The sequence below is a fragment of the Oncorhynchus mykiss genome, chromosome 19 (genome assembly GCF_057628025.1).
Source record: "Oncorhynchus mykiss isolate SJ-2025 chromosome 19, ASM5762802v1, whole genome shotgun sequence".
Classification (NCBI taxonomy): Eukaryota; Metazoa; Chordata; class Actinopteri; order Salmoniformes; family Salmonidae; genus Oncorhynchus; species Oncorhynchus mykiss.
This window is the reverse complement of record NC_143040.1, coordinates 68,874,618-68,894,382: the sequence shown is the minus strand read 5'-3', so window position 1 is coordinate 68,894,382 and position 19,765 is coordinate 68,874,618. Positions and strand designations below refer to the sequence as shown.

At 44.1% G+C, this 19,765-nt stretch overlaps 1 protein-coding gene across 2 annotated transcripts in view; it reads right to left on the bottom strand.

Annotated features, from left to right (window-relative positions):
- The window catches only part of LOC110498222 (uncharacterized), a 31,963-nt gene extending 18,570 nt beyond the window's left edge, over nt 1-13,393 (bottom strand). Inside the window, exons 1-2 of one of the 2 annotated variants that reach the window (XM_036955252.2) lie at nt 13,178-13,393; nt 11,507-11,737 (exon numbers count right to left, since the gene is read on the bottom strand). In XM_036955252.2, the coding sequence (XP_036811147.1) occupies nt 11,507-11,606 (100 nt within the window). In that variant the 5' untranslated portion in view covers nt 11,607-11,737; nt 13,178-13,393. The remainder of the gene's footprint in view (nt 1-11,506; nt 11,738-13,177) is intronic. The other variant, XM_036955253.2, reaches the window with a different exon arrangement.
- Nucleotides 13,394-19,765: the final 6,372 nt, after the last annotated feature.

Below are 19,765 nucleotides of genomic sequence, written 5' to 3'. Positions count from 1 at the left end.
GTTACCTGGGTAATATCACATTCCCATGATAAACCCTGCTCTGTTACCTGCGTAATCATCACATTCCCATGATAAACCCTGCTCTGTTCCCTGGGTAATCATCACATTCCCATGATAAACTCTGCTCTGTTACCTGGGTAATATCACATTCCCATGATAAACCCTGCTCTGTTACCTGGGTAATATCACATTCCCATGATAAACCCTGCTCTCTTACCTGGGTAATATCACATTCCCATGATAAACCCTGCTCTGTTACCTGGGTAATCATCACATTCCCATGATAAACCCTGCTCTCTTACCTGGGTAATATTACATTCCCATGATCAACCCTGCTCTGTTACCTGGGTAATCATCCTATCCCCATGATAAACCCTGCTCTGTTACTTGGGTAATCATCCTATCCCCGTGATAAACCCTGCTGTTACCTGGGTAATCATCCTATCCCCATGATAAACCCTGCTGTTACCTGGGTAATCATCCTATCCCCATGATAAACCCTGCTGTTACCTGGGTAGTCATCATATTCCCATGATAAACCCTGCTGTTACCTGGGTAATCATCCTATCCCCATGATAAACCCTGCTGTTACCTGGGTAATCATCCTATTCCCATGATAAACCCTGCTGTTACCTGGGTAATCATCCTATTCCCATGATAAACCCTGCTGTTACCTGGGTAATCATCCTATCCCCATGATAAACCCTGCTGTTACCTGGGTAATATCACATTCCCATGATAAACCCTGCTCTGTTACCTGGGTAATATCACATTTCCCATGATAAACCCTGCTCTGTTACCTGGGTAATCATCCTATCCCCATGATAAACCCTGCTCTGTTACCTGGGTAATATCACATTCCCATGATAAACCCTGCTCTGTTACCTGGGTAATCATCACATTCCCATGATAAACCCTGCTCTGTTACCTGGGTAATATCACATTCCCATGATAAACCCTGCTCTGTTACCTGCGTAATATCACATTCCCATGATAAACCCTGCTCTGTTACCTGGGTAATATCACATTCCCATGATAAACCCTGCACTGTTACCTGCGTAATCATCCTATTCCCATGATAAACCCTGCTCTGTTACCTGGGTAATCATCCTATCCCCATGATAAACCCTGCTCTGTTACCTGGGTAATATCACATTCCCATGATAAACCCTGCTCTGTTACCTGGGTAATATCACATTCCCATGATAAACCCTGCTCTGTTACCTGGGTAATATCACATTTCCCATGATAAACCCTGCTCTGTTACCTGGGTAATCATCCTATCCCCATGATAAACCCTGCTCTGTTACCTGGGTAATATCACATTCCCATGATAAACCCTGCTCTGTTACCTGGGTAATATCACATTCCCATGATAAACCCTGCTCTGTTACCTGGGTAATATCACATTTCCCATGATAAACCCTGCTCTGTTACCTGGGTAATCATCCTATCCCCATGATAAACCCCGCTCTGTTACCTGGGTAATATCACATTCCCATGATAAACCCTGCTCTGTTACCTGGGTAATATCACATTCCCATGATAAACCCTGCTCTCTTACCTGGGTAATCATCGCATTCCCATGATAAACCCTGCTCTGTTACCTGGGTAATATCACATTCCCATGATAAACCCTGCTCTGTTACCTGGGTAATATCACAATCCCATGATAAACCCTGCTCTGTTACCTGGGTAATATCACATTCCCATGATAAACCCTGCTCTGTTACCTGGGTAATATCACATTCCCATGATAAACCCTGCTCTCTTACCTGGGTAATCATCGCATTCCCATGATAAACCCTGCTCTGTTACCTGGGTAATCATCACATTCCCATGATAAACCCTGCTCTGTTACCTGGGTAATATCACATTTCCCATGATAAACCCTGCTCTGTTACTTGGGTAATCATCCTATCCCCATGATAAACCCTGCTGTTACCTGGGTAATCATCCTATCCCCATGATAAACCCTGCTGTTACCTGGGTAATCATCCTATCCCCATGATAAACCCTGCTGTTACCTGGGTAATCATCCTATTCCCATGATAAACCCTGCTCTGTTACCTGGGTAATCATCACATTCCCATGATAAACCCTGCTCTGTTACCTGGGTAATATCACATTCCCATGATAAACCCTGCTCTGTTACCTGGGTAATCATCACATTCCCATGATAAACCCTGCTCTGTTACCTGGGTAATATCACATTCCCATGATAAACCCTGCTCTGTTACCTGGGTAATCATCCTATCCCCATGATAAACCCTGCTCTGTTACCTGGGTAATATCACATTCCCATGATAAACCCTGCTCTGTTAGCTGGGTAATCATCACATTCCCATGATAAACCCTGCTCTGTTACCTGGGTAATATCACATTCCCATGATAAACCCTGCTCTGTTACCTGCGTAATATCACATTCCCATGATAAACCATGCTCTGTTACCTGGGTAATATCACATTCCCATGATAAACCCTGCTCTGTTACCTGGGTAATCATCACATTCCCATGATAAACCCTGCTCTGTTACCTGGGTAATATCACATTCCCATGATAAACCCTGCTCTGTTACCTGCGTAATCATCACATTCCCATGATAAACCCTGCTCTGTTACCTGGGTAATCATCACATTCCCATGATAAACCCTGCTCTGTTACCTGGGTAATATCACATTCCCATGATAAACCCTGCTCTGTTACCTGGGTAATATCACATTCCCATGATAAACCCTGCTCTCTTACCTGGGTAATATCACATTCCCATGATAAACCCTGCTCTGTTACCTGGGTAATCATCACATTCCCATGATAAACCCTGCTCTCTTACCTGGGTAATATTACATTCCCATGATCAACCCTGCTCTGTTACCTGGGTAATCATCCTATCCCCATGATAAACCCTGCTCTGTTACTTGGGTAATCATCCTATCCCCGTGATAAACCCTGCTGTTACCTGGGTAATCATCCTATCCCCATGATAAACCCTGCTGTTACCTGGGTAATCATCCTATCCCCATGATAAACCCTGCTGTTACCTGGGTAGTCATCATATTCCCATGATAAACCCTGCTGTTACCTGGGTAATCATCCTATCCCCATGATAAACCCTGCTGTTACCTGGGTAATCATCCTATTCCCATGATAAACCCTGCTGTTACCTGGGTAATCATCCTATTCCCATGATAAACCCTGCTGTTACCTGGGTAATCATCCTATCCCCATGATAAACCCTGCTGTTACCTGGGTAATATCACATTCCCATGATAAACCCTGCTCTGTTACCTGGGTAATATCATATTTCCCATGATAAACCCTGCTCTGTTACCTGGGTAATCATCCTATCCCCATGATAAACCCTGCTCTGTTACCTGGGTAATATCACATTCCCATGATAAACCCTGCTCTGTTACCTGGGTAATCATCACATTCCCATGATAAACCCTGCTCTGTTACCTGGGTAATATCACATTCCCATGATAAACCCTGCTCTGTTACCTGCGTAATATCACATTCCCATGATAAACCCTGCTCTGTTACCTGGGTAATATCACATTCCCATGATAAACCCTGCACTGTTACCTGCGTAATCATCCTATTCCCATGATAAACCCTGCTCTGTTACCTGGGTAATCATCCTATCCCCATGATAAACCCTGCTCTGTTACCTGGGTAATATCACATTCCCATGATAAACCCTGCTCTGTTACCTGGGTAATATCACATTCCCATGATAAACCCTGCTCTGTTACCTGGGTAATATCACATTTCCCATGATAAACCCTGCTCTGTTACCTGGGTAATCATCCTATCCCCATGATAAACCCTGCTCTGTTACCTGGGTAATATCACATTCCCATGATAAACCCTGCTCTGTTACCTGGGTAATATCACATTCCCATGATAAACCCTGCTCTGTTACCTGGGTAATATCACATTTCCCATGATAAACCCTGCTCTGTTACCTGGGTAATCATCCTATCCCCATGATAAACCCCGCTCTGTTACCTGGGTAATATCACATTCCCATGATAAACCCTGCTCTGTTACCTGGGTAATATCACATTCCCATGATAAACCCTGCTCTCTTACCTGGGTAATCATCGCATTCCCATGATAAACCCTGCTCTGTTACCTGGGTAATATCACATTCCCATGATAAACCCTGCTCTGTTACCTGGGTAATATCACAATCCCATGATAAACCCTGCTCTGTTACCTGGGTAATATCACATTCCCATGATAAACCCTGCTCTGTTACCTGGGTAATATCACATTCCCATGATAAACCCTGCTCTCTTACCTGGGTAATCATCGCATTCCCATGATAAACCCTGCTCTGTTACCTGGGTAATATCACATTCCCATGATCAACCCTGCTCTGTTACCTGGGTAATCATCCTATCCCCATGATAAACCCTGCTCTGTTACTTGGGTAATCATCCTATCCCCGTGATAAACCCTGCTGTTACCTGGGTAATCATCCTATCCCCATGATAAACCCTGCTGTTACCTGGGTAATCATCCTATCCCCATGATAAACCCTGCTGTTACCTGGGTAATCATCCTATTCCCATGATAAACCCTGCTCTGTTACCTGGGTAATCATCACATTCCCATGATAAACCCTGCTCTGTTACCTGGGTAATATCACATTCCCATGATAAACCCTGCTCTGTTACCTGGGTAATCATCACATTCCCATGATAAACCCTGCTCTGTTACCTGGGTAATATCACATTCCCATGATAAACCCTGCTCTGTTACCTGGGTAATATCACATTTCCCATGATAAACCCTGCTCTGTTACCTGGGTAATCATCCTATCCCCATGATAAACCCTGCTCTGTTACCTGGGTAATATCACATTCCCATGATAAACCCTGCTCTGTTACCTGGGTAATATCACATTCCCATGATAAACCCTGCTCTGTTACCTGGGTAATATCACATTTCCCATGACAAACCCTGCTCTGTTACCTGGGTAATCATCCTATTCCCATGATAAACCCTGCTCTGTTACCTGGGTAATCATCCTATCCCCATGATAAACCCTGCTCTGTTACCTGGGTAATATCACATTCCCATGATAAACCCTGCTCTGTTACCTGGGTAATATCACATTCCCATGATAAACCCTGCTCTGTTACCTGGGTAATATCACATTCCCATGATAAACCCTGCTCTGTTACCTGCGTAATATCACATTCCCATGATAAACCATGCTCTGTTACCTGGGTAATATCACATTCCCATGATAAACCCTGCTCTGTTACCTGGGTAATCATCACATTCCCATGATAAACCCTGCTCTGTTACCTGGGTAATATCACATTCCCATGATAAACCCTGCTCTGTTACCTGCGTAATCATCACATTCCCATGATAAACCCTGCTCTGTTACCTGGGTAATCATCACATTCCCATGATAAACCCTGCTCTGTTACCTGGGTAATATCACATTCCCATGATAAACCCTGCTCTGTTACCTGGGTAATATCACATTCCCATGATAAACCCTGCTCTCTTACCTGGGTAATATCACATTCCCATGATAAACCCTGCTCTGTTACCTGGGTAATCATCACATTCCCATGATAAACCCTGCTCTCTTACCTGGGTAATATTACATTCCCATGATCAACCCTGCTCTGTTACCTGGGTAATCATCCTATCCCCATGATAAACCCTGCTGTTACCTGGGTAATCATCCTATCCCCATGATAAACCCTGCTGTTACCTGGGTAATCATCCTATCCCCATGATAAACCCTGCTGTTACCTGGGTAGTCATCATATTCCCATGATAAACCCTGCTGTTACCTGGGTAATCATCCTATCCCCATGATAAACCCTGCTGTTACCTGGGTAATCATCCTATTCCCATGATAAACCCTGCTGTTACCTGGGTAATCATCCTATTCCCATGATAAACCCTGCTGTTACCTGGGTAATCATCCTATCCCCATGATAAACCCTGCTGTTACCTGGGTAATATCACATTCCCATGATAAACCCTGCTCTGTTACCTGGGTAATATCACATTTCCCATGATAAACCCTGCTCTGTTACCTGGGTAATCATCCTATCCCCATGATAAACCCTGCTCTGTTACCTGGGTAATATCACATTCCCATGATAAACCCTGCTCTGTTACCTGGGTAATCATCACATTCCCATGATAAACCCTGCTCTGTTACCTGGGTAATATCACATTCCCATGATAAACCCTGCTCTGTTACCTGCGTAATATCACATTCCCATGATAAACCCTGCTCTGTTACCTGGGTAATATCACATTCCCATGATAAACCCTGCACTGTTACCTGCGTAATCATCCTATTCCCATGATAAACCCTGCTCTGTTACCTGGGTAATCATCCTATCCCCATGATAAACCCTGCTCTGTTACCTGGGTAATATCACATTCCCATGATAAACCCTGCTCTGTTACCTGGGTAATATCACATTCCCATGATAAACCCTGCTCTGTTACCTGGGTAATATCACATTTCCCATGATAAACCCTGCTCTGTTACCTGGGTAATCATCCTATCCCCATGATAAACCCTGCTCTGTTACCTGGGTAATATCACATTCCCATGATAAACCCTGCTCTGTTACCTGGGTAATATCACATTCCCATGATAAACCCTGCTCTGTTACCTGGGTAATATCACATTTCCCATGATAAACCCTGCTCTGTTACCTGGGTAATCATCCTATCCCCATGATAAACCCCGCTCTGTTACCTGGGTAATATCACATTCCCATGATAAACCCTGCTCTGTTACCTGGGTAATATCACATTCCCATGATAAACCCTGCTCTGTTACCTGGGTAATATCACAATCCCATGATAAACCCTGCTCTGTTACCTGGGTAATATCACATTCCCATGATAAACCCTGCTCTGTTACCTGGGTAATATCACATTCCCATGATAAACCCTGCTCTCTTACCTGGGTAATATCACATTCCCATGATAAACCCTGCTCTGTTACCTGGGTAATATCACATTCCCATGATAAACCCTGCTCTCTTACCTGGGTAATATCACATTCCCATGATAAACCCTGCTCTGTTACCTGGGTAATCATCACATTCCCATGATAAACCCTGCTCTCTTACCTGGGTAATATTACATTCCCATGATCAACCCTGCTCTGTTACCTGGGTAATCATCCTATCCCCATGATAAACCCTGCTGTTACCTGGGTAATCATCCTATCCCCATGATAAACCCTGCTGTTACCTGGGTAATCATCCTATCCCCATGATAAACCCTGCTGTTACCTGGGTAGTCATCATATTCCCATGATAAACCCTGCTGTTACCTGGGTAATCATCCTATCCCCATGATAAACCCTGCTGTTACCTGGGTAATCATCCTATTCCCATGATAAACCCTGCTGTTACCTGGGTAATCATCCTATTCCCATGATAAACCCTGCTGTTACCTGGGTAATCATCCTATCCCCATGATAAACCCTGCTGTTACCTGGGTAATATCACATTCCCATGATAAACCCTGCTCTGTTACCTGGGTAATATCACATTTCCCATGATAAACCCTGCTCTGTTACCTGGGTAATCATCCTATCCCCATGATAAACCCTGCTCTGTTACCTGGGTAATATCACATTCCCATGATAAACCCTGCTCTGTTACCTGGGTAATCATCACATTCCCATGATAAACCCTGCTCTGTTACCTGGGTAATATCACATTCCCATGATAAACCCTGCTCTGTTACCTGCGTAATATCACATTCCCATGATAAACCCTGCTCTGTTACCTGGGTAATATCACATTCCCATGATAAACCCTGCACTGTTACCTGCGTAATCATCCTATTCCCATGATAAACCCTGCTCTGTTACCTGGGTAATCATCCTATCCCCATGATAAACCCTGCTCTGTTACCTGGGTAATATCACATTCCCATGATAAACCCTGCTCTGTTACCTGGGTAATATCACATTCCCATGATAAACCCTGCTCTGTTACCTGGGTAATATCACATTTCCCATGATAAACCCTGCTCTGTTACCTGGGTAATCATCCTATCCCCATGATAAACCCTGCTCTGTTACCTGGGTAATATCACATTCCCATGATAAACCCTGCTCTGTTACCTGGGTAATATCACATTCCCATGATAAACCCTGCTCTGTTACCTGGGTAATATCACATTTCCCATGATAAACCCTGCTCTGTTACCTGGGTAATCATCCTATCCCCATGATAAACCCCGCTCTGTTACCTGGGTAATATCACATTCCCATGATAAACCCTGCTCTGTTACCTGGGTAATATCACATTCCCATGATAAACCCTGCTCTGTTACCTGGGTAATATCACAATCCCATGATAAACCCTGCTCTGTTACCTGGGTAATATCACATTCCCATGATAAACCCTGCTCTGTTACCTGGGTAATATCACATTCCCATGATAAACCCTGCTCTCTTACCTGGGTAATATCACATTCCCATGATAAACCCTGCTCTGTTACCTGGGTAATATCACATTCCCATGATAAACCCTGCTCTCTTACCTGGGTAATCATCGCATTCCCATGATAAACCCTGCTCTGTTACCTGGGTAATATCACATTCCCATGATCAACCCTGCTCTGTTACCTGGGTAATCATCCTATCCCCATGATAAACCCTGCTCTGTTACTTGGGTAATCATCCTATCCCCGTGATAAACCCTGCTGTTACCTGGGTAATCATCCTATCCCCATGATAAACCCTGCTGTTACCTGGGTAGTCATCCTATTCCCATGATAAACCCTGCTGTTACCTGGGTAATCATCCTATCCCCATGATAAACCCTGCTGTTACCTGGGTAATCATCCTATTCCCATGATAAACCCTGCTGTTACCTGGGTAATCATCCTATTCCCATGATAAACCCTGCTCTGTTACCTGGGTAATCATCACATTCCCATGATAAACCCTGCTCTCTTACCTGGGTAATCATCCTATCCCCATGATAAACCCTGCTGTTACCTGGGTAATCATCCTATCCCCATGATAAACCCTGCTGTTACCTGGGTAATCATCCTATCCCCATGATAAACCCTGCTGTTACCTGGGTAATCATCCTATCCCCATGATAAACCCTGCTGTTACCTGGGTAGTCATCATATTCCCATGATAAACCCTGCTGTTACCTGGGTAATCATCCTATCCCCATGATAAACCCTGCTGTTACCTGGGTAATCATCCTATTCCCATGATAAACCCTGCTGTTACCTGGGTAATCATCCTATTCCCATGATAAACCCTGCTGTTACCTGGGTAATCATCCTATCCCCATGATAAACCCTGCTGTTACCTGGGTAATATCACATTCCCATGATAAACCCTGCTCTGTTACCTGGGTAATATCACATTTCCCATGATAAACCCTGCTCTGTTACCTGGGTAATCATCCTATCCCCATGATAAACCCTGCTCTGTTACCTGGGTAATATCACATTCCCATGATAAACCCTGCTCTGTTACCTGGGTAATCATCACATTCCCATGATAAACCCTGCTCTGTTACCTGGGTAATATCACATTCCCATGATAAACCCTGCTCTGTTACCTGCGTAATATCACATTCCCATGATAAACCCTGCTCTGTTACCTGGGTAATATCACATTCCCATGATAAACCCTGCACTGTTACCTGCGTAATCATCCTATTCCCATGATAAACCCTGCTCTGTTACCTGGGTAATCATCCTATCCCCATGATAAACCCTGCTCTGTTACCTGGGTAATATCACATTCCCATGATAAACCCTGCTCTGTTACCTGGGTAATATCACATTCCCATGATAAACCCTGCTCTGTTACCTGGGTAATATCACATTTCCCATGATAAACCCTGCTCTGTTACCTGGGTAATATCACATTCCCATGATAAACCCTGCTCTGTTACCTGGGTAATATCACATTCCCATGATAAACCCTGCTCTGTTACCTGGGTAATATCACATTTCCCATGATAAACCCTGCTCTGTTACCTGGGTAATCATCCTATCCCCATGATAAACCCCGCTCTGTTACCTGGGTAATATCACATTCCCATGATAAACCCTGCTCTGTTACCTGGGTAATATCACATTCCCATGATAAACCCTGCTCTGTTACCTGGGTAATATCACAATCCCATGATAAACCCTGCTCTGTTACCTGGGTAATATCACATTCCCATGATAAACCCTGCTCTGTTACCTGGGTAATATCACATTCCCATGATAAACCCTGCTCTCTTACCTGGGTAATATCACATTCCCATGATAAACCCTGCTCTGTTACCTGGGTAATATCACATTCCCATGATAAACCCTGCTCTCTTACCTGGGTAATCATCGCATTCCCATGATAAACCCTGCTCTGTTACCTGGGTAATATCACATTCCCATGATCAACCCTGCTCTGTTACCTGGGTAATCATCCTATCCCCATGATAAACCCTGCTCTGTTACTTGGGTAATCATCCTATCCCCGTGATAAACCCTGCTGTTACCTGGGTAATCATCCTATCCCCATGATAAACCCTGCTGTTACCTGGGTAGTCATCCTATTCCCATGATAAACCCTGCTGTTACCTGGGTAATCATCCTATCCCCATGATAAACCCTGCTGTTACCTGGGTAATCATCCTATTCCCATGATAAACCCTGCTGTTACCTGGGTAATCATCCTATTCCCATGATAAACCCTGCTGTTACCTGGGTAATCATCCTATCCCCATGATAAACCCTGCTGTTACCTGGGTAATCATCCTATTCCCATGATAAACCCTGCTCTGTTACCTGGGTAATATCACATTTCCCATGATAAACCCTGCTCTGTTACCTGGGTAATCATCCTATCCCCATGATAAACCCTGCTCTGTTACCTGGGTAATATCACATTCCCATGATAAACCCTGCTCTGTTACCTGGGTAATCATCACATTCCCATGATAAACCCTGCTCTGTTACCTGGGTAATATCACATTCCCATGATAAACCCTGCTCTGTTACCTGGGTAATCATCACATTCCCATGATAAACCCTGCTCTGTTACCTGGGTAATATCACATTCCCATGATAAACCCTGCTCTGTTACCTGGGTAATATCACATTTCCCATGATAAACCCTGCTCTGTTACCTGGGTAATCATCCTATCCCCATGATAAACCCTGCTCTGTTACCTGGGTAATATCACATTCCCATGATAAACCCTGCTCTGTTACCTGGGTAATATCACATTCCCATGATAAACCCTGCTCTGTTACCTGGGTAATATCACATTTCCCATGATAAACCCTGCTCTGTTACCTGGGTAATCATCCTATTCCCATGATAAACCCTGCTCTGTTACCTGGGTAATCATCCTATCCCCATGATAAACCCTGCTCTGTTACCTGGGTAATATCACATTCCCATGATAAACCCTGCTCTGTTACCTGGGTAATATCACATTCCCATGATAAACCCTGCTCTGTTACCTGCGTAATCATCGCATTCCCAAATCTTCACTTCCTCTTCTATATCTTTTGTGATGATATTCAGCCGGAGAGTTTGACTGCTTTCTTTCACTGATGCCATCTCTCCTGCGGTGCCCAGGGAACTTCTTTGTCACAATCAGGACCCAGTCAGTATAGGCTTGGGCTCAGTGTGGAAGGAGAGCGGCAGGCTGGTTATCCTCGCTGTCCTAAAGTAAAGACCAGATAAACAACCTGTAAAAGGAAACAAAATGTCATTTGGTGGCTTGTTATCTAGTTAGCACACACATTCATTGTTTTCTGAGGTAGCCAGTCATTTGATCAACGTTGCTTTGCCAATTTAGTTTACTGTATGGGGCCTCAGCTGGCTAAACTAAGAAATAAAGTCTAAAATTGCATGGTAGGTAGCTAGCTATTATTCGGGTTTGTTTTTTAGCTGAACCAGTATATGGGCCGAGGAGGAGATAATGAATATATGACGAGTCACACCTCTAGCCCAGTTAGCTACCATTTCATTTACTGCCGCCGGAATGTCTAAATAAACATTTACGAGCGACAGGAAAATAATTGTCTGTGCATAAGCCAAATTAATGTTTTGTTTTGGCACCTCCAATAAGCGTTGATAGATTAGGTACATGGCATACTTGGCCTAAAATAACAGATTATTTCCAGACAAGGCATTTTTTTTTCAGTTACTTGTACATTTTTATTTAGACCATTTTTGGAAGTACATACCAGGCGTGAAGGTAGTAAAGGACAATAGTTGCTCAGCGAATCCCAATATTTTTGGCAAGCAACAAACGTATATTGGCGTAACACTTGCAGAGCGGTCTAATGGGATGAATGGTAGCTAACTGGGGACTTCTCTTCTGCCCAGGAGGTGTAAATTCATTATGTTTTACAACAGAAGCAGTTTACTGTTACCCGGGTTTACTCCGTTTATTATCCATGCATAGTCACTTTACCTCTGTAAAGTATATTACCTCAATTACCTCGACTAACCAGTGCCCCCTGTATATAGCCTCACTATTTATTATTTTGTTGCTCCTTAATTGTTTTTCTATTTCTCATTTTTTACTTCGTCTTATTTTAGTAAATACTTGAACTGCATTGTTGGTTAATTAAGGGCTTGTAAGTAAGCTTTTCACTGTAAGGTTGATCACCTGTTGTATTCGACGCTTGTGACAAATACAAATGAGATTTTTGTTTAATTGCCAAATTAACACAGATCAAATCGAGCGAAACGGGTAGGGACCCTAGCTACCTAAATTTGTTCAATGTAAACTCGTTTTCGTTGCAGAACATTTTCCCATTTTGAGTAAACTGTTTGTTGCAACACGTTTTACAGCGGACGAAACGTTTATCTACCAATCGGCGGTATGAATACCTTCCCAAGTAATGAAGCAAAACAAAGCAAACGAAACTGGGAGGGACATAACTGAATTTGTGCAGGTTTTAGGTCACCATTTCCCGCTAGCTACAACACATTTGGTTTAGCTAACGTTAGGTCGTTACATATTTCCCCATTTTGTTATTAGAAAACGTACGTGGTGACCGTTTTTAATGTATTGTTTGTTCACTTTAGCTATGAGTTGAGTTAACATTAGTCCGCTAACTGAAGGCCCTGTCTGGCCATTTGCCCTGCTGCAACACACCTCTCTGTAAGGTTCTTACCTGAGGCCTTGCTTCGCTCAAACGCAATAAAATCAAATTAAAAATGATTATTTTGAATCAAGTGTTTATTGTTTAACGAATAAATTGTTATTTACGCGTGGATATCTATTCCAAAGGGATCGCACACAAAAGCGATGGCAATATGCGCATTTTTCTTTTTCGACTGACTAGGCGTGTTTCAAACTACACAAACGTAGACCGACGGTCGCCACCTGTGTGCTGGAGTGTGAATCACATATAATACTTACTCAGGTTGTGGTCATTTCATTTATAACAAAATGTGATACTGGATCATTCTCATTCGAAAGTGTGAAGTCCTCAAACTAAACAATATTTTGATTACACATAAAAAGGAGTGACTTTAGCCAGAGTATTCCTAACCATCAAGTTCTCTAAGGCTGTGTTAACACAGGTAGCCCAATTTTGCACTAATTTGTCTGTTGACCATCGGGTATCTTAGACAGAGGCGATTAAACATGTTTTTGGGCTACTTCTAAATTGCACCTTATTTCATACATAAAATATATATATGGGGCAGCAGGTAGCCTAGTGGTTAGAGCGTTGGGACAGTAACCGAAAGGTTGCTAGATCAAATCCCTGAACTGCCTAGGTAAAAATGTGTCATTCTGTCCCTGAACAAGGCAGTTCCTAGACAGTCATTGTAAATAAGAATTTGTTCTTAACTGACTTGCCTGGTTAAACAGAAATGTGATCATGTTTCTTGGCCTAAGCAAGTCTCTTCTTGTTATTGATGTACTTTAGTAGTGGTTTCTTTGCGTCAATTTGACCATGAAGGCCTGATTCACACAGTCTCCTCTGAACAGTTGATCTTGAGATGTGTCTGTTATTTGAACTCTGAAGCATTTATTTGGGCTGCAATTTCTGGAGTCTGGTAACTCTAATGAACTCATCCTCTGTAGCAGAGGTTACTCTAATGAACTCATCCTCTGCAGCAGAGGTAACTCTAATGAACTCATCCTCTGCAGCAGAGGTAACTCTAATGAACTCATCCTCTGCAGCAGAGGTAACTCTAATGAACTGATCCTCTGCAGCAGATGTAACTCTGGGTCTTCCTTTCCAGTGGCGGTCCTCAATGCAGCCAGTTTCATCATAGCGCTTGGTGGTTTTTGTGACTGCACTGCAAAGTTATTGACATTAACCGAATTGACTGACCTTCATGTCTTAAAGTAATGATGGACTGTTGTTTCTTTGATTATTTGAGCTGTTCATGCCATAATATGGACTTAGTCCTATATTTGGTATATATATTTGGTGTATATAGTGGTTAGAGCGTTGGACTAGTAACCAAAAGGTTGCAAGTTCAAATCCCGAGCTGACAAGGTACAAATCTGTCGTTCTGCCCCTGAACAGGCAGTTAACCCACTGTTCCTAGGCCGTCATTGAAAATAAGAATTTGTTCTTAACTGACTTGCCTAGTTAAAATAGGGCTGTAATGTAACAAAATGTGGAAAAGGGAAGGGGTCTGAAAACTTTCCAAATGCACTGTACAGTGAAGAGGCGACTCCGTGATGCTAACCTTCTAGGCAGAATTTCTCTGTCCAGTGTGTGTTATTTTGCCCATCTTAATCTTTTAATTTTATTGGCCAGTCTGAGATATGGCTTTTCCTTTCCAACTCTGCCTAGAAGACCAGCATCCCAGAGTCACCTCTTCACTGCTGATGTTGAGACTGGTGTTTTACGGGTTCTATTTAATGAAACTGCCAGTTCAGGACTTGTGATGTGTCTGTTGCTCAAACTAGACACTCTAATGTACTTGTCCTCTTGCTCAGTTGTACACCGGGCCCTCCCACTCCTCTTTCTATTCTGGTTAGAACCAGTTTGCACTGTTCTGTGAAGGGAGAGGTACACAGCATTGTATGAGATCTTCAGTTTCTTGGCAATTTCTCGCATGGAATATCCTTCATTTCTCAGAATAAAAATAGACTGATGAGTTTCAGAAGAAAGTTCTTTGTTTCTGGTCATTCTGAGCCTGTAATCGAACGCACAAATGCTGGTGCTCCAGATACTCAACTAGTGTAAAGAAAGCCAGTTTTATTGCTTCTTTAATCAGCACGACAGTTTTCAGCTGTGGTACTGTAACATAATTGCAAAAGTGTTTTCTAATGAACAATTTCCAGCTACAATAGTCATTTACAACATTAACAATGTCTACACTGTATTTCTGATCAATTTTATGTTATTTTAATGGATAAAAACAAGGACATTTCTAAGTGACCCCAAACTTTTGAACGGTATTGTCCGAGTCAAAGGTTTGGACACATCTACTCATTGAAGGGTTTTTCTTTATTTTTACTTTTTTCCACATTGGATAATAATAGCGAAGACATCAACACTATGGAATAACACATATGGAATCATGTAGTAACCAAAAAGTGTTAAACATATCAAAATATATTTTAGATTCTTCAAAGTAGCCACCCTTTTCCTTGATGAGGGCTTTGCACAATCTTGGCATTCTCTCAACCAGCTTCATGAGGTAGTCACTTGGAATGCATTTCAATTAACAGGTGTGCCTTGTTACAAAAAAGTTTATTTGTGGAAATTCTTTCCTTCTTTAATGCGTTTGAATCAATCAGTTGTGTTGTGACAGGGAAGGGGTAGTATACAGAAGATTTTGGTTTTTTTATTTTACCTTTATTTAAAATGGATTAAAACATTTTTTTCATCAATCTACAAACAATAACCCATAATGACGAAGTGAAAACAGATTTTTAGAATGTTCTGCAAATTTATACAACATAAAAAACAGAAATAACTTATTTACATACGTATTCAGACCCTTTGCTATGAGACCTGAAATTGAGCTCAGGTGCATCCTGTTTCAATTGATTATCCTTGTGATGTTTATACAACTTGATTGGAGTCCAATTCAATTGGAAATTATTTGGAAAGGCACACACCTGTCTATATAAGGTCCCACTTTTGACAGTGCATGTCAGAGCAAAAACCAAGCCATGAGGTCGAGGCACAGATCTGGGGAAGGGTACCAAAACATTTCTACAGCACCCCAAGAACACCTTTGCCTTCATCTTTCTTAAATGGAAGAAGTTTGTAACCACCAAGACTGAGCAATTGGGGGAGAAGGGCCTTGGTCAGGGAGGTGACCAGGAACCCGATGGTCATTCTGACAGAGCTCCAGAGTTCCTCTGTGGAGATGGGAGAACCTTCCAGAAGGACAACCATCTCTGCAGCACTCCACCAATCAGGCCTTTATGGTAGAGTGGCCAGACGGAAGCCACTCCTCAGTAAAAGGCACATGACAACCCGCTTGGAGTTTGCCAAAAGGCACCTAAAGACTCTCAGACCATGAGAAACAAGATTCTCTGGTCTGATGAAACCAAGATTGAACTTTTTGGCCTGAATGCCAAGTGTCACGTCTGGAGGAAATCTGGCACCATCCCTACGGTGAAGTATGGTGGTGGCAGCATCATGCTGTGGGGATGTATTTCAGTGGTAGGGACTTGAAGACTAGTCAGGATCGAGGCAGAGATTAAAGGAGCAAAGTACAGAGAAATCTTTGATGAAAAACCTGCTCCAGAGCACTCAGGACCACAGACTGGGATGAAGGTTCACCTTCCAACAGGACAACAACCCTAAGTACACAGCCAAGACAACGCAGGAGTGGCTTCGGGACAAGTCTCTGAACATCCTGGAGTGGCCCAGCCAGCGCCTGGACTTGAACCCAATCAAACATCTCTGGAGAGACCTGAAAATAGCTGTGCAGCAACGCTCCCATCCAACCTGACAGAGCTTGAGAGGTTCTGCAGAGAAGAATGGCAGAAACTCCAAAAATACAGGTGTGTACTTATGTAAATGTGATATTTCACTTTATTTTGTAAATAAATGTGCCGAAATGTTCTAAAACCCTGTTTTTGCTTGGTCATTATGGGGGTATTGTGTGTAGATTGATGAGGGAAAAAATATCTATTTAATCCATTTTAAAATAAGGCTGGAAAGTAAACAACATTTTGAAAAAGTCATGTGCCATGTGTATGTAGAGGGGAGGAGAATTATACAACAGCTGAGCCTAAATGCTGAAATTGTGGTGGTGAACATGCACCCGAATTTCTGAAGTGTCCTGTTGGGAGGCGTTGAGAAGAGTGGAAGAAAGGAGGGCAGTTGAAGAAGTAATGGTAGTAGAGACACAAGATCATATTCCTTGTCAACAGAAGGATTGCATGTTAAGGTGGACTTTGTTGTGTTTATTTCTTTGGTTATCAACTGCCTCGCGTTCAAACGGAGAGAATCTGAGAAAATAAGCATAATTGTGAGTGCTGCTGAGCGTTTTTGGGGACTCAGGAATACTGTTGATGAATGCTCCTTGCTGTGTCAGGATGGGATTTGAATGTGACCGAAGTGGGATGGTTGTTTGATTTATTTATTTGTATATTTTGCATTATCCCCTCTCCCTGTTACGGTGCGTGAATGAGGACCCAAAAGCGAATCAACTTAAACAGAGCTTCTTTAATTACCAAACATAGGTAGGCTCAGATGGACCGGCAGATTCCGACAGGACAGGACAAGGTTACAGCAAACATGACGACAGTCTGGTTCAGGCATGAATGACACAAACAAACAAGAATCCGACAAGGACAGGAGCAGAAACAGAGAGAGATATAGGGACCTAATCAGAGGGAAAAAGGGAACAGGTGGGGAACGGGGTGAATGGGTAGTTAGAGGAGACAAGGGACAGCTGGGGGAAAGCGGGGGAGAAAAGGTAACCTAACACGACCAGCAGAGGGAGACAGGGTGAAGGGAAAGGACAGAGACAAGACAACATGACAGTACATGACAGTACCCCCCCACTCACCGAGCGCCTCCTGGCGCACTCGAGGAGGAAACCTGGCGGCAACGGAGGAAATCATCAATCAGCGCACGGTCCAGCACGTCCCGAGAGGGAACCCAACTCCTCTCCTCAGGACCGTACCCCTCCCAGTCAACTAGGTACTGATGACCACGGCCCCGAGGACGCATGTCCAAGATTTTACGGACCCTGTAGATAGGTGCGCCCTCGACAAGGATGGGGGGGGGGGGGGAAGACGAGCGGGGGCGCGAAGAACGGGCTTAACACAGGAGACATGGAAGACCGGGTGGACGCGACGAAGATATCGCGGAAGAAGAAGTCGCACTGCGACAGGATTAATGACCTGAGAGATACGGAATGGACCAATGAACCGCGGGGTCAACTTGCGAGAAGCCGTCTTAAGGGGAAGGTTCTGAGTGGAGAGCCAAACTCTCTGACCGCGACAATATCTAGGGCTCTTAGTTCTACGCTTATTAGCAGCTCTCACAGTCTGCGCCCTATAACGGCAAAGTGCAGACCTGACCCTCTTCCAGGTGCGCTCGCAACGTTGGACAAAAGCCTGAGCGGAGGGGACGCTGGACTCGGCGAACTGAGATGAGAACAACGGAGGCTGGTACCCGAGGCTACACTGAAAAGGAGATAGCCCGGTCGCAGACGAAGGAAGCGAGTTGTGGGCGTATTCTGCCCAGGGGAGCTGTTCTGACCAAGACGCAGGGTTGCGAAAAGAAAGACTGCGTAAGATGCGACCAATAGTCTGATTGGCCCGTTCTGCTTGACCGTTAGACTGGGGGTGAAAGCCGGAAGAGAGACTGACGGAAGCCCCAATCAAACGGCAAAACTCCCTCCAAAATTGAGACGTGAATTGCGGACCTCTGTCCGAAACGACGTCTGACGGAAGGCCATGAATTCTGAAAACATTCTCGATGATGATTTGTGCCGTCTCTTTAGCAGAAGGAAGCTTAGCAAGGGGAATGAAATGAGCCGCCTTAGAGAACCTATCGACAACCGTAAGAATAACAGTCTTCCCCGCTGACGAAGGCAGTCCGGTGACAAAATCTAAGGCGATGTGAGACCACGGTCGAGAGGGAATAGGAAGCGGCCTGAGACGGCCGGCAGGAGGAGAGTTACCGGACTTAGTCTGCGCGCAGACCGAACAAGCAGCCACGAAACGACGCGTGTCATGCTCCCGGGTGGGCCACCAGAAACGCTGGCGAATGGAAGCAAGCGTACCCCGAACGCCAGGGTGGCCGGCTAACTTGGCAGAGTGAGCCCACTGAAGAACGGCCAGACGAGTAGGAACGGGAACGAAAAGAAGGTTCCTAGGACAAGCGCGCGGCGACGGAGTTTGAGTGAGTGCTTGCTTTACCTGCCTCTCAATTCCCCAGACAGTCAACCCGACAACACGCCCCTCAGGGAGAATCCCCTCGGGGTCAGTGGAGGCTACTGAAGAACTGAAGAGACGAGACAAAGCATCAGGCTTGGTGTTCTTAGAGCCCGGACGATAAGAAATCACGAACTCGAAACGAGCGAAAAACAGCGCCCAACGCGCCTGACGCGCATTAAGTCGTTTGGCAGAACGGATGTACTCAAGGTTCCTATGGTCAGTCCAAACGACAAAAGGAACGGTCGCCCCCTCCAACCACTGTCGCCATTCGCCTAGGGCTAACCGGATGGCGAGCAGTTCGCGGTTACCCACATCATAGTTACGTTCCGACGGCGACAGGCGATGAGAAAAATACGCGCATGGGTGGACCTTGTCGTCA